At 46.2% G+C, this 16,083-nt stretch overlaps 1 protein-coding gene across 3 annotated transcripts in view; it reads left to right on the top strand.

Moving 5' to 3' along the window:
• Nucleotides 1-16,083, top strand: part of ASTN1 (astrotactin 1) — a 293,665-nt gene that overhangs the window by 202,336 nt on the left and 75,246 nt on the right. For all 3 annotated transcript variants that reach the window (XM_032393411.1, XM_032393409.1, XM_032393410.1), the window contains exons 12-14: nucleotides 7,630-7,796; nucleotides 10,891-11,085; nucleotides 12,546-12,673. In XM_032393411.1, coding sequence (XP_032249302.1) covers nucleotides 7,630-7,796; nucleotides 10,891-11,085; nucleotides 12,546-12,673 — 490 coding nt within the window. The remainder of the gene's footprint in view (nucleotides 1-7,629; nucleotides 7,797-10,890; nucleotides 11,086-12,545; nucleotides 12,674-16,083) is intronic.

The following is a 16,083-nucleotide window of genomic DNA, read 5'->3' as shown; positions in this document are numbered from 1 at the left end:
GCCAGAATGATGAAAGAAGTAAGTTACGCCAGGAATGGTGGAGAAAAATAAAAGTATGTCTCCTTTGAGACCCTGGCAATGAACTCCTACTTCGCCCAAGGTGATTTTCTACTTTGTTATCAGCTATGGGAACTAAAATATGGGATGCTAGGACCTAGAAAGGCCATTTGGTTGAGAGTGTGCTAAGTCGCTCCTGCACTGTGGATGAAGAGTGACTGAACCCGGCAGGTAAAGGGAGGCAGGAGTGGATGAAGCCCTCAGCTGCTGGTACCTTTCCGTTGGCATGTTTGTGCCCCTCAACACTGTTGTCTGTCGCCAACCCTCCTTTCTTTTAAGGGCAGAATGATGCAATCCTCACAGAGAGGAGAGGACAGAGAAAGAAAGCAGCAAAGCCAGGTATCAAGCGGGCGTAAAGGAGAGGGAGATCTGGTTCATGGAGACGCGTAGTTCTGCAGTGTTTCTGGGGCAGGGCCAGGAGCCTCCAGCTCAGGGAGAACACGGTACCACCTCCCACTTCCCAGTCTCACAGCTGTGCTCCGGTAAGGGGACCCGGAGCAGGGCAAGCTGTGAGGAGGCTGGGCCAGTCCATCTTTCACACACCCCCTTCCCGGTCTCTGAGCACTTGCTCTGTTCCCGGAGCTGTGCTCCATCAAAGATGGATGAGTGCCTGGGATCCAGGGTGGGACTCTCTCAGCCCTAAGGCCTCCCCATGCTTTCACAGATTAGGCAGCTGCTGACTGGAGCTTGATTCATCTGAGGAGGGAAAGAATAGGGAGAGAGCAGAGGGGCACGTAGGCGGAGACCTGGCCGGTCCATCAAAGGAAGGGAAAGCGGAACAGAGGACCATCAGGAAAGGACAAAGAAAAGTGTTCTGTAGGTTCTGTCTTCCAGAGGCAGCCAGGAGGTAAGGTGATGTCCCACAGCGCTCCCCCTCCCTTTGGCCAGTCCACTTTCAGATGTCTTAAACAGGGAGCTTCCCAACCAGGTCCCTCAGGAGACAATTTCACTGTCTAATGGAGCTTCCAGCTGAGACACATTTTCCCCTCCTATTCAACCTGCATTTCTTCATTCAGATTTCAACCTTTCATTCCTCACTCCTCCCTCGGGTCATTCTGAGTCCTGAAACACTGTGTGTGCACATGCGTGGATCCCTCTCCCCACCCCACCCTGCCCCCACCCCGGCTGGTCCCGGATGAATTCGAGTGTGCTCACACCTTCATACACATGCACACATACGCTCTCCGTCTCCACCCACCTCCCTGCCCCTTTCCCGAGCCCCGAAGGGTTGCCTGTCAAGTGCCTTCTGTCGGTGATCCCAGCCCCTTTTACTTGGCATATGTAGCCTTGCTGGTGTATTTTTGTACTTTTAGCACTGTAGTCTGTGAGACGGAGCGAGCAGGAATAGTTCCGATGAATATGCATTTGCAATAAGTCCGCTGCATTTTAGAATTGGAGCCGCTGCTGAAAGTCACCCAATTAGACCAGTACTTGGGATTAGCATAATACTTTGAAGTCACTGGTCCATGTCGGTGGTTGGAGGAAGGAGGGGCCCACTGGCTGGCAGGCCATTCAGTTGACTTTTTCCTTGGCCATAAAGCACGTGATCCCTGAGACAGGAGGACTGATGGGGTGAGAGCTGATGTGCCATATCATGACCCTTGGGCTCGTCCTGAGAAGTAGATCAGGGGCTTCACGCTGAGCTGAGCTGGACATCAGGATGGTCCCGGAGCCCTGATGCGTTAGCAGAGCATTCCCGGGTCATCTGGAGGTGGACCGGGGACAGCAGAGGACCTGGCACCAAACTGCGGTTCAGGAGAATTGCGTTACGGTTCTCCACTCCACGGAAACCTGCCATTCAGTTAGTTCTCTGGGTGCTGAACTGAAAGCCTTCTCAGGAAAGACATGTTTTCATGAAAGGAGAAAGAGATGAGGAACTCAGAACAACCTGGCCCTTAAGGAACCTGGGAAAGTGGCAGAGATATGGGACAAGAGGCAGAGATATGGGACAAGAGGATGCACCCGTGTTGTATTTATCTGATTGGACGCCAGCCACGCAGGTGGGGCTGGTGCGCCCTGGCCGCTCAATCTTCATTCTTTCGAGGAAGGCAGGACAAGTTTCTCGGTTATGCATGGACACCCACAGGGTTAATTGCTACCCAGTTAATTGCCCTATTGTTTCTGTTGTCTCTGAGGGCAGGAGACAGATGGCCCATGAAAGGCACAGACCTGTAGAAGCCACAGTCACTCTGTTCCAAACCAGACCACCCTCCCAAAGCAGGGGTTGGTGAATTGTTGGGAGGGTTTCCAGAGCGGAGGTCAGCCACCCACTGCTGATAACTTGGGTCTTACTTCTACCCATTGTCCTCACTGTGCCAAGGTGGGAAGCAGGAGTCCCTCCCTGGAAAGTACAAAAGCAGGGGCTCTGTGATCTGTGCAGTTCCATAAGGTCCTGCAGAGTTACTGTATTAGTGTCCTGTTGCTGTTGTAACAAATGACCACAGGTTTTGAGTGGCTTAAAAAAATACTCATTTATTATCTTACAGCTCTGTAGGTGAGAATCCAACACACGTCTCATGGGGCTAAAATCAAGTGTTGGCAGAGCTGTATTCCTTTCTGGAGGCTCCAGGGGAGAATCCATTGCCTTGTCTTTTCTAGCTTCTAGAGTCTGCCTTCAGATTTTGGCTCATGGTCCCCTTCTTGCATCTTTAAAGCCAACCACATTGCATTTTTCTGGCCATTCTTCTGTAGCACATGCTCTCTGATCTTCTGCTTCCCTCATCCACTTTTAAGGACTCTTGTGATTACATTGGGTCCACCTGGATAATCTAGGATAATCTCCCCATCTCAACCTGACTTGCAAAGCCCCTTCTGTCATGTAAGGTGACATGTTCATGGGCTCTGGAGGTCATACTGCTGACATCCTTGGGAGCCACGGGTGAGAGATGGCATTGGGATTGGAACAGACTTGCTAGGCAGGACGCTGGTCCCCACTCCCAGCTTGAACCAGGGCATCCTCATTCTCATCAAGCCTATCTGTTGAGGTTTGAGTTAAAACTTGGAAAGTTTGAAAATTATTTCCAATGCTATAAAAAATGGAAAGCCCGTGCTCCTTCCTCATCTTCACACTCATCCTGAAAGTGGCTAAAAGGTGCCTTTGCTTTGTGCGCTATCTGCATGTGCTTAGGTGAGCAGACCGTGGTCTTGGAAGGCAAGAGGTCGGCTGTCCCGCTTTCTTGTGTAATGAATACATGACCTTCCCTGCCAGAGCATTATGCTCTAATGAGCTTTGAATTACCCAGTGACCCTGCTGCCCTTCTGTCCACATGCTGTCCACAATGGGTTCCCACGAAATGTGTCATTTCACCTCTACTGGAGCGCAGATGCATGGAGACCATTACAGATGACCTTATCTCTTTCTCTCTGTAGGACAATAAGCAGAAGCCTATGCCTCAGAGGCGTTCAGAAAAATGGGGGCAGGAAGCCGAAACATAAATTTAATCCCATCAAACTTTCCCCTTGGGAGAAGTCTTGCATGGCTTGGGCTTGTGTGTCAGAGCCCATCAAAAAGTCAGGGAAATCATTATTTGTAAAAGGGAGATCGCCATATGGTAAAAGGGAGCTTGTTTTGAGTAAGGGTTATGGTTGACTATCTTACGAATCATCCAGGTAAGGCAAGGCAGGCTCAGCTGAGGGAAAGTGTTCCTCTTCCTCCAGGGGCCCTGAACATGCTCATGTGTCCATCACTCATATTCATCTGCCAACAGAGCATCCGCCTCATAATCTGGAACTGAAAGGTGTGTGTCTCAGGCTTAGAGAGATTTGACTAGACTCCTAAGTAATCAATCAACCAAAAATCATTGGTAGCAAAAGAGGGGAGATATAGTGAAGAAAAGGAGTTGAATGGGGGAAAATCATTTTAAACTCATTAGCAAATGATGCCTTAGACCAGTAATAAGTCAAGAAGCCATGAGCATCTCATGAAAGATGATTAACCTTGTGTATTTTAGGGGTCACTAAAATATGAGCTCATTTATTAGACCTTCTTGATGGGGGAGGGTTGTTGCCATAATAAATGGAGTTTTTTTTTTAAGCCTGTAGTTTATAAAGGCTCTGGGACTATGAAATGTAACCTATGCAAAGAGGGGTTAATGTATGACCTTGGGGCTCAATCCTGAGCAAACAGTTCTCTTTTAAGGAACAAGTGAAGAGATTGTCCACCAGCCAGGAGATGAGAATGGCCAACATTTGCAACGAGAAAATGTCAGCACATCCTGGAGACAGGATTTTTCTCCTGACAGCTGGGCTCTGGCTGCAAATACTTCTAAGAAGAAGGCATGGTTTGGAGCCTGTGGTTTTCTTTGTATTCAGATGCAGATTTTGAGGAGTCCAGAATGTGAACACCAACGGTACAAGGAACATGTAGGTGGAAACAAAAACAAACTTACACCATGGGAAACCTGATTGGTCAGACCCCTTGGAGAATGGGGGTACTGGTTCAACCAGGGTTGAGAAGAAAACTCTATTTTCAGTTTCAGCCTTTTTTTTCCCTGGAAATCTTTCAAAAATATTTTTCTCTGAACTGCAGACCAAGTAAGTTACAGTGCAATGAAGATAATTGCATCTTTTTCAGTGATTGAGGATCTTGTCTTGCCTTCAGGGTCATCGCTCTGGACATTTTGAGTGTTTTTGCCTTATAAATATGTGCAACCCTAATATAGTGTGTGTGTGTGTGTGTGTGTGTGTGTGTGTGAGAGAGAGAGAGAGAGAGAAAGACGGGGGGAGTGAGAGAGACACAAAAGAAAGAGAAACAGGGAGAATATTAGGCTAAACCTACAAATCCATAATTGATCCCAGAATGTACTCTGGGAGTTGCTCAAAACAATCAAACAAACAACAAATCTACAGGATTGCTTTACCTGTTGACGTAGTGAATTGACTCTATTTCTTTAGGGATTCCAGTGAATCCACATTTTCTCACACCCGAGAAGCAGCACAGCAAAGGAGAAGAGACAGACATGAGCTTTGGGGTCAAAGAGATCTAGGTCCAAAATCTGATTCTGCCATTTGCCCCCTCTGTGACCTTAAACCAGTTACTACTTAATCTAAGTTTACTTCTCTGTAAAATGAGGTGAAAGAAGTCTGTGTTGTTGCCATTGAGGATAACACATACAGATTGTCCTGCACATAGAATGGCTTAATCCCTGACAGCTGTTATTATTATTCTAGCTTTGCTTGTAACAACAACAACAACAAAAAGTGCATCTTGGGCAAGGCAGCTAAGCATCTTCTCTCCAAATCTCCTAAGAGAGTGTAAATATCAGGTGGTCCAATATGGCAAAGCAGTGGGCATCTAGACATCAAGGCCAGGCAAGATGCGGGTATGCCAAGCTTTGGAATTCTGGAACAAAGCCTGCTTGGGTTTCATTTGGTGAAGTCTTTGTCAGAAGTCATGCTTGATGGAGCATTGTGAAAAAAAGCAGGTGGCTAGGAAGATGGGAGTCCTGGCTGGTGTGCTAGCCGATGCAAGCGTTGAAACCCCATGAGGTGGGAGCCCTGGCGTGGTCTCTACTTTGATGGCTTTTCTCAAGCTCTATAGAAGGGAGAAAAGAAAAACAACTCATGGCAACCAGGGCAGCCCATTTAATTCCAATCAAGCTTCCACATGCATGCCTGGGCAGTCTCACAGTGGTGAAGCCAGCCCCCTTCTCGTGGCACATCTGGCCTAACAGCTGGATGGCCAAGGAAGTGGATGGGTGGGGGCGTCAACAAAACGTGGGGGGCCATCCTCAGCCGCCTCATTTGCTTGTTTACCATCATCTGGAACATCTGGGTTTGCACCGCATGGGGCAGCCCTTGGAAGCGACTTTCAATGCCCTCACCTTCCAGCACTCCAGCTGGCTTCATGCAGAGGAAGGGGATGGACCAGTCTGGGAGCCTCGCAGGCCCACAGAGGGACCATTTGTTTGGTAAACTGCAGAATTAGTGTCATCAAACAGTGCATATCCTGCTGTGATCTTGGGGTGAGGCAAGGTGGGTTTTCCGGAGCACACCTGCGGCAGCTCCAAGCTGCTAGAGCCAAAATGCTTGGCAGTCGAGAGAAAGAAGCCGCCAGGCAGCAGGGCAGGAGAGGGGGTGGGGGGATGGGGGGGGGGGGCGGGGTAACACTCTTCCACCAAGTTTTGAGAGTCGTTTTCGGTTTGGTTTTGGTTTTGGGGGAGTGTGTTAATTAGCTGAAAGTGTGTGTATGGAGCACATTCATTAAAAGCATGTCAGATCTAGACAGACCCCCAGCTCTGCCCCATACTAGCTGCTTGACCTTGGGCAAGCCATTAGCCCTCTTGCAGCCTGTGTGGAAGGATCAGCTGTAGTGCAGATGTGCAGGATCCGTTGAACAGGCGGAAGAAGCAGGAAGGCAAAAAATATTCTTTGACTTACTTGGTGGGCTCCAGGGCAGTGAATTCACGCATTAATTGGCAGTTTGTTAATGGTTTCCAGTTATTTGGTGAGGCTAATACAGGGTGCTGTAAGGTGAAATACCCAGAGTGCCAGTGTAATGCCCAGCTCCCACGACGTGTTCAGTAAACCGTGACTGTTGTGTCAGGGGCTGATCGTGGTGTAAGCTAACGATGGGCCAGCCGAGTCCTGGCTCCCATAGCCAGCCTGCCAAGTTTCGGGTGTGGTCTTGCCGTGATCAGCTGTGGGACTTTCACAAAGTTATGTTTTCTGTGCCCACAGTTTCTTTACATGTCACATGGGGCTGATCATACTGCATACTCCAGGGGATGTTTCAGGGGCTGAATGAGTAAGATGGATGAGTGAGACCCAGTGCATGATGGGGGCTGCCGGAGAGCCCCTGTGGCTCTCCAAGCCCCTTTGTCTGCCCCAGATTCTGGCTGACATCTCTTGCTGGATCATCTTTGCTGGCACTCCTGGGGAGTTTACTGAGGACATAGCAGTGCAGAGAAGCAAATTCTTTCACAATAAAAGTGTCCGGGACACTGGGCTAAAGCCCAAACCCAAGTGCAGCACCCATGGGTGCTCATGTAGCAGATGGCCTTGTCTTGCGTCTTCCGCAGGGCGTCCTCAAGGCAGGGAGGTCATGAGTATGGCCACTTCTACCGGGGGAGCGGGCAAACCCCCTCCAAGGTCACAGAGAAAGTCCACTTCCTCCTTCCAGCTGGAAGCCCCCGCCCTGTCCATTCCCTCCAGCCCGGTCGGCTATCTGGTACCAACGTTGGCAACGTGTTTGCATGTTAAAAAAAAAAAGTCCTATTAATACTAAGTGCAAACCTTAACACTCCCTGTGCTGCTCCATTCCGGCCGCTGCCTCCACCCAGTTGGGAGGCCAGCACACCTCACTCTGTCTTGCTGTGACGTTCCCTTCCAGCTTGTAGGGAGGCAGTGACTTTAATGCAAATGTGTGTGAGATCTGTGCCCAGAGAGAAGCGAGATGTCAAAAAGATCACTTGCTTTTAAAGGGAGTCCGGTATAGTGGGGAACTCGTGCATTAGTTGCCACCGTTAATGGTTTCAAGGCTGAGCACCAAAAATAGGCGTCAGTGGTTACAGTACCCCGGGAACCCAGTCCCCTGACTCACCTCCCTGCGTGGATGCTTTCTGATTGTGCCAGTGCCCGTCTGGACTGAGCCCCATGAAGGACAGCTCCGGCTGCTACGACCGCCACATTGGGGTGGACTGCTCAGACGGCTTCAACGGCGGCTGCGAGCAGCTGTGTCTCCAGCAGATGGCGCCCTTCCCGGACGACCCCGCCTTGTACAACATCCTCATGTTCTGCGGGTGAGTTGAGCGGCCAGGAGGCCAGCCAGCTTGCTGGGACGCTGGACCTTCAGCGTTAAAACCAGGAAAGAAAATCTAAAACAACAGGTCCCCCTCGGCCGGCGCTGAGGCTCTGAGGAAAGAGCCTGCGGGACCGGAAGGGCAGCACTTTTAAATTAAATCAGAGTTGGGAGGACCTTTGGGGAAAGTCTAGCCCCATCCCTGTGGGAGAGGAACCTGACCAGGGTCCTTGCCTGCGTACACCGGAATTTTCCAGGCTGTGTTCTGTGGAACTATGTTAATGTGTTTTGTGACGAGAGGATTCCATGGTCCAAAAGCGTGGGAAAGGTTGTGTAAAACTAATTAATTATCGAAGAAGGGGAGGGGGAAATCTTTGGAGGAGGGGAAACGCCATTGAATTCTGCCCCTGAAGGCCCACCCTCCCACAGACATATTAATTCCTCATCGCAGTTCCTCCACAGTGGGGTTAAGTGGCTCCCTCAAGACTGGGAGCTGGCTGAGGCTCCTGGGTGGCTCAGTCGCTAAGCGTCTGCCTTCGGCTCAGGTCATGATCCCAGGGTCCTGGGATCGAGCCCCGCATCGGGCTCCCTGCTCAGTGAGGAGCCTGCCACTCCCCCTGCTTGTGCTCTCTCTGTCCTGTCAAATAAATAAAATATTAAAAAAAAAAAAAAAAGGACTGGGAGCTGGTAAGTGGAAAGATTAGGATTAGAATTCAGGCCCTCTGTGTTGTTGTTTTTTTTTAAATTCTGTGGTTCCCCCAAAATTTAAATTTACACCGCTGACTAGAATTATATTTAAAGACCATTTCATGTTATATTTATAAAGTAAATTAACACTCATAGTTGGCTTGTCTGTCCTTCCCTCCCCTTTCCTTCCTCCTTCCCTTCTGCTGTCCCCCCACTCCTTCCCTGCCCCCCTTCCCCCACCTCTGTCTTCCTGCCTGTCAGGGAGGGTACATACTTTATGCCACAAACCATGTCAGCCACTGGGCAGCACAGATGAATGACGTGCAGTTCTTGCCCTCAAGGATCTCCTACTCTAAGAGGTTTGCAGTGAAAATCAATGTTTATAATAACACAGCTTTGCTGTATTAGCTCTGTTGCTAAAAGCCAGTGCCTACTGAATAATCATGACAAGATTATTGGGTGGAGTGGTAATGTTATTTTATTGTACTTCATTGTATTTTATTTCTTTTCAGTTGACAGCTTTTACCCTCAGTTTCTTGTAAAATCCCATTCCATAAATGGAAGCTTGATCTAAATCTTAATGTCTCTATGATGTTATCGTGATGGTTGACCCACTTGAGTTAATAGAGATAAATTCATAAATTCTTTAATAAACATACATTTGAGCACCTGGTTTGTGCAGAGAATCTAGTTAGCTGTTAGATACTGGAGAGAGAGCAGGAGCTGAGCCTGGCCTCTGCCCTCAAAGGAGTTTAGAGTGGGACACACACAAGAACAGCAAGAAGAATGGGGGTGTGGGGCAACGTGGAAGGGGGAGCTGTCGGGACGCTCAGGAGGGACTGAGAGGGAATCAGTCAGCTTCACAGTTCTTTCCAGAAACAGTAAGTTAGGGCTCCAGGAAGGAGCCACTTCACTGTCTTGTCCCATACCTAGGCTGGTGCCATAGAGTCCTTTGTGGATCTCCCATCACACCTGTGGCCTGCACTAATGTGGTAGGTTCCTAACTGGACTTTCTTGCTTATTTCAGTTGGAATTCAGTATGTGTGGGAATTTAGCACACTCCAAGCCACTGTCGATAGCGTGCCAAAAGACTTCCTTCACATTTTTATGTTAAGCCGAAATCACCTGCACTTAATAATTAAAGGCCTCTAGTCACACCAGTTAACACAAATATGTAAGTGGTAAATGGGTAATACAAAGAAAGTTTTGGTAACATGGACCTCATTTGTCCCTCTGCTGGTAATAACGATAGGATTTGATGAGTATTTGCTCTTTGCTGGGGACACTGTAAGGTCTTTAAGTTCGTTGTCTCATGTGATCTTCTCAACAACCCTTCGGAGCAGCTTTTTTCCCCCACTTTTTACAGATGTGCAAACAAACTCGGAGAGTTTCATCAGCTGACCCAAGGTCACCCAATAAAGGGCAAAATCACTGCTTCTCCCCACTTAACACTATGATTATTGGTTCCTCCATATAGAACAGAGGTCTTTATCTTGTTACAACAATTACCATGGATAGTAATAAACGATGTGTTTTAATGTCATGAGCATCTATAAATTCTAAATCTGGTATAGTTTAAGGAGAGACCCACATGAAATTAATATGCTTTTTAAATGACAGGTTTATCAAAATAGTTCTTGAACTAACAAATTATATTCTTCTCAATATAACTACAAATAAGGTCCAGTTAATGACTTACAGGTCATTGAGCCATGTTTACCAACATCAGTATTGCTCTTCCATTAGAGTAACTGTACATGCTTAATGGGGAGGGACGCCAAGGAGGTGTTCACACGGCGTGCCCTAGTGTCTGTTTAGTTCAGGAACGCTACTCTGAATGGAGGGGGAGTTGATCTGGGATGATCTTGGGCTTGGACACATTCAAACAGAACATAGTCAGAAGATGATCAATCTTTCTAATTTCTAAGTTGACTTGTCACAGGACTGGATTAGCAGGTTATTAATTTCTTAAGCACAGTGTCATTCCTCTTGCTGCCTAATTACCCTCCAGACAAATGCAGGGTCTGGCCACATAGATGGTCCTGGAGAAACGTTCTAGGACATCTCAGATTTAAATGTGGTGACTGGCTTAGAAGCTTATCTCCAGGGACTCTTACCCTGACCTATCTAGGAGAGGATCCACTTAGAGGAGAAAGCACTCTAAAGCTCTGAAAGCACTTATCTGCAAAGGAAAGGTGAGAGGTTCTGTACGGTCACATAATGGAAAGAGACTTGGTTTGTAGGCTTAAGAAACTGAGTTCTAAAGGGGACAAAATCAAACTGGGATACTCATCATCTTTACCACCCAGCACTCTCCCAGAGGCATTTCTTCCCAATCTGTTGGGTTGGGTTGACTGCATAGTTCATTGATGGAACAACTTTTTATCTTGAGTTTCCTACTGTGTTAGGTGCATCGAGGATTACAAGCTCGGTTTGGATGGTCGCTCTTGCCAACTCATCGTGGAGACCTGCCCGGAGGGAGGAGACTGTGGGGAAAGCAGGGAGGTTCCCATGAACCAGACCCTCTTTGGGGAGATGTTCTTTGGTTACAACAACCATTCCAAGGAAGTGGCTGCAGGACAAGTGCTGAAAGGAACATTCAGGTGAATCTCATGTCTATGGAACTGGTTACTCAGGGATACTGATGGATCTTCTTCCCTGAAGAGCTTTAAAGTCAGCGTGAAGTTTTGCACCTTGGAGCAAGGTGAACATGATCCTAAAAGGACAGGTTGAGTTCTCTCCCATGGTCTCCTCTTTCCAGAACCCGGGAACCATGCTTCCTCTAGGTGAACAGTAGAGTGTTAAATAAATTTCTGTCTTGCCCAGGCAGAGACTGCAAGATTTGCCGTGGAAGCCACCAGAGAATGCTCAGGTTCTGTTTTGCTCTGCGTGGAAGAATCAGTGTGTGAGTCAGTCTAGAATAGCAGTCCTCAAGTATGGCTCACGGATCCCGAGGGTCGCTGAGATCCTTTCAGGGGATATTCAAAGTCCTGCCTTTCCCAACTACAGAGAGGCTGGGTTTTCTCCATTCACATCAACCCAAACAATATCTTGCAGTAAGTTGCATGCAGAGGTGAGAATCCAGCTGTCTTCTATTAAGTCAGACATTTAAAAAATTTGCAAAAAATATTTTAAAAACGCCACTCTTCTCATCATTTTTCATAATATGTTCAGATTTAGTGGGTTGATTATTGTCATTTTTAGTTGGATTAATACATATTTCTAAAATTTCTCTTTCAATTTCCAATATGTTAAATATGGACAGATATAATCCACACAAACAAAAGCTACTTGGAGCTTTCATTTACTTTTAAAACTTTTATAAAGGGGTCTTGAGAACAAAATGTTTGGAACCATTGATTTAGAATATTTCTTGGAAATTCTCCATTTGACCCCTGTTCCTATTCTCTCTTAGGCTATTAGAGTACATCTTCCTCAGAACTCATGCTTTCCAGGAGATAATGATGATGAGGGAGAAGAGGAGGAGGGAGGGAGTGGGGAGGAGGAGGAGAATGTCATAATATGGGCCAGCAATTGATAGCAACCTAGGCCTGGACTCCTACGAGCAAACGAGTAGTAAGTATCCAAACCTGTTCTTGAAGTCAGTTGCTGTTTCTGTTACAGACAGTGGGCTTTATTAATATTTCCCCTTTTAGGTTGGGATTTCATTTGCCAGTGGCAAGCAGTAAGGTGTCATAGCTAATAGCTAATCTTGTGGTGCCTAGAATTTTCTCTGTAGTCTAGAAATGAGACTGAGTCTGCCTAGATCTTGTGCAGTGGGGATCGGGGAGTAGGGCCTGGGATGGGAGGGAGGGAAGAATGTTCTCGATCTTCTGAGTAGACCTTTTCAGCTGATTTCTTTCTCTTCTGTCCTAGTCCTCACCCTACCTCTCACACCCTGTCCTGCTCTAGACATGTCCATCAAGTGGGGTTCAGTTCCCAAGGAGGGGAACCTTTTGGTCCAGGAAGAATTTTTTTTTATTGTAGGTTGAGATATAGATTGCCCACCGAGGAGTGAGGTTCACCTTAACACTCAGAAATGGAGATCTGCTTCTGTTTCTAGGCAAAACAACTTTGCTCGAGGTTTAGACCAGCAACTGCCAGATGGTCTTGTGGTGGCCACTGTCCCCCTGGAGAATCAGTGCCTGGAGGAAATCTCGGAGCCCACCCCCGACCCCGAGTTCCTGACTGGTGAGTGTGCCTCCTGCCCTTACTCATCTGGTAAAAACCAGGCAGCTCCCAACAGTTTCATAATCTCAAAACTCTTGACCTCTCTTGTTTTCATTTTGAAGCCAATGATTTCCTTGATACACAATAAAAGCTCAATTCTAAAACACTCTAGTAGGATTATTTGTCAGTAAAATTGCCAAGATTATTATATAATCATCTGCAAAAGTGGTCTAATAATACCTTTCCCCGCTAGTCTTATTGGGATGCTTTGAAAACAGATGGCATAACAGATGGGTAGAAGTTCAGAGGTCTCAGTGGATTAGGGGGAGTAGAGTCAGAGAGAAGGTGGACGGCTACCATCACCTAGATATCTGTCACTGGGGCCACTGGGTTCCCTGGCAGGTACTTATGGAGAAAATGACAGAGATTTGTTGTCAAATGACCCTGCCTTTGAGTCATGGCTCTGCTGCTTTCTAGTTGTGTGACCTTAGACAATGCAATCTCTTGGGGCCTCATGGCTCTCGTCACAAGTTGGAGATAATGCCCCTCAATGCTGTTTTGAGCCCAGTGACATTCTTCCCCTGGGATCATTATGGAATTAAGGTATGGGTTGATTGGAAGAGGCAGGAGCCTCTAAAGACCACCCCCTGCCCACCCATTAACACCTCCTGGACCAAACAAGACACTTCAGAGGGTCCGATGGACCCATAAGGGACAGCCAACCAGGAACTCAGCATCACTTGCTAGAAAGTTGGATGTGAGCTCAGCTCCACTGCTGGTTTGTTCATTTCTCCATTACTTCTCTTCTTTCCTCATTCCATGTCTCCCTTAACCTATGCCTTTCTGTCCTTTTTCTTTCCTTTTCAGAAGAATAGATTGTGCTGAGGGCAAGCCTTTTCAAGATATCAAGTTATGTTTAAAACTTTATTTTAGACCTGAGCCAGATTAGAAGTAGGTCTGTCTGTGGGAGTATTGTGTAGCAATCACATATACTCTGGAGCCTGACACCTGGCTCAACTCTTCACTGGCTGTGTGATCTTGGACAAGTTGCTTACCTTCACTGTGCCTCAATATTTTTACCTGTGAAAATGAATATAAAACTGTCTTCCTTATAGGATGGATACAAGGAATAAATAAATTAATATTTGTAAAGTTTTTAAAATAGTTCCTGATGCATAATGGGATCTATGTTTGTTAAATAAATAAGTATATCAAGGAAGGAAAAGAACATGAACATTCAAAAACTACCAAATAGTGTTTTTCCTATAGAAACAGAGGGAGTAAGAGAGAAAACAACTTAAATATATTCTGGACCAGAAACAAATGTCATCAGAATCAGTTGCTGTCTGAAAGATGACACACTCACCACAGACAAACACCCTGAATGGAAAAAATTAAAATGCAGCCTTTGGACATATGTCTAAAGCTTCTATCTCTAGTGTTAGAGAATCTAATTTTCTTGTTTCCACATTGTTTGCTGAGGAATACTTCCTGTGTGTGTGTAAAATATATATAAAGGGAAGTGTGATGTGACACACACAAATAGGACAGGTTCCACACCAGAGATATGTGTCTTCTGTTTAAAGATCCACCAAGACCTCACACGTAATAATTTATTGTGGAGGTGAGGAGATTTTACTTCAGTCGCTAGGCTGGGAGGACATAGAGTTGTCCTGGATGCTACCTGAGGCTTTTTTGGAGGAGTGCATGGCTAGATCTGAGAGACATCAGAAGACCACGTTTGAATCTACATCTTTGGAAATAAGGAACAAATCCAAACTGGGTCCTCATCCACAACAGAAATTTCTTTCTCCCCATTGCCCTTGGACCTCTCCTAATTTGGCATATTGGAGGTAAAAGGAGTAGAAGGATGTCCATATGGATCACTTCCATTTTTTATGGCCTTGAGAAAGTCAAGTCTAACATTTGATGTACAAAGGTTCAGTCTTGTTTTTTTTTTTCTTAAAGCCCAGAATGACTAGAAGAATTAAAGAGATGGTTGACCAAATTTCTCCCATATTAACTTTCTAGCTCTGGTAACATTTTAATTGTATTTTTCCTGAGAGTCACAGAGAGAATATCGTATCATGTTGCACTAAGTGCTGTTATAGGTCATAATCCCCATAAACCTACAAGCTTAGAAGATTTTAGAGCTAAAGTGATCTTCAGAATCTTCAACCTCAGCATTTACAAGCACGGTGGTGTTTTTTCATGAAAAACCAGTGCTCCACTCATAAATAGGTTCTTTCTTTAAATACATTTGGAAAGACTATAGTATCTACCTCTCAGCAATTTGCAACACCTTAGCTTAGAGAGACAGGTCCCCAGCAGCCCTATAGTGAAGAACTCCCTTCTACTTCACTTGACCCAGCAATTCCCAAACCTGTTTAACCAGAGAATCCTTTTACACATAATAACTATTTCCATCTTTCAGAATTATTGGTTTGAAGAACATACTGGAAAATATTGATTTATGCGCTTTATCTTGCTGAGTGCTGCTTCCCTCTTCATCAAAATAAGAGTTAAGAACTCTGAGCCTCACCAGACTTTTTGGTGTGACAAGTTGTGTGGAAATAAATGAAGAGCAGTCAGATTAAAACTGGTGAAGCCTTCTTATTCAGAGCTGGTTACAGCAAAGGATTCAGCCACCATCACTTGCATCTTGGCTGAGACTGAAGGGCAGACAGAGGAGTAGGAGAGCTTTAGAGGAAACAAGTGAGGGCTTCGGGTGTGCCCTGATTGGAGACTGTTGGCATGTAAGTGGGCCAACTAACTATGGAGGAATGAAGCATTCTAGGCAGATGTTGGGGTACATATTTGCCTTTCTCTGGTTGAACCTAAGTTGGAATCAAGAACACAAATCAGGAAAGCTATCAGTGATCAATCAAGGCCTGGACAATTTTTACAGAACATATTGTTTGGCTTCCTGGACTGGTCACTAGAGATAGTGGTCTGACTTCTCTAAGTCTGATTTACAGACAGTAGACTAGCTCCTCGGGCTGGTTACTAGAGATGATAGGTTGGTTTCCTGGGCTTTTTGGGGCAGATTATGGGTCAGAGTTCTATTTTTATATATGGTCAGGCCGTTGCCCCTTTGTATTATGAGTCTCTCAGTTGAGAAAAAGAAGACTCTGGAGGTAGACCAAGGAGGGAGAGGAGGCTGCTGGCCACATTCATGGGCCAATGGATGCCATAATTGCTAAATCTATGTGAAGATTTAGAGCTCTGATCTCCCTGGAACTTCTTCAGGTTCATCACAAGAAACAGATTTTTAGAACTCTTGGGCATAATACATTTCCATGACATTTCAAATAAGATAGCAGGAGAAACCAATCTTTCCTCCCTCCCTCCCTCCCTCCCTTCCCTCCTTCCTTCCTTCCTTCTTTCCTTCCTTCCTTCCTTCCTTCCTTCCTTCCTTCCTTCCTTCCTTC

This window comes from Phoca vitulina, unplaced genomic scaffold (genome assembly GCF_004348235.1).
Source record: "Phoca vitulina isolate PV1807 unplaced genomic scaffold, GSC_HSeal_1.0 scaffold73, whole genome shotgun sequence".
In the NCBI taxonomy this organism is placed as follows: Eukaryota; Metazoa; Chordata; class Mammalia; order Carnivora; family Phocidae; genus Phoca; species Phoca vitulina.
This window is presented reverse-complemented; position numbering and strand designations above follow the sequence as displayed.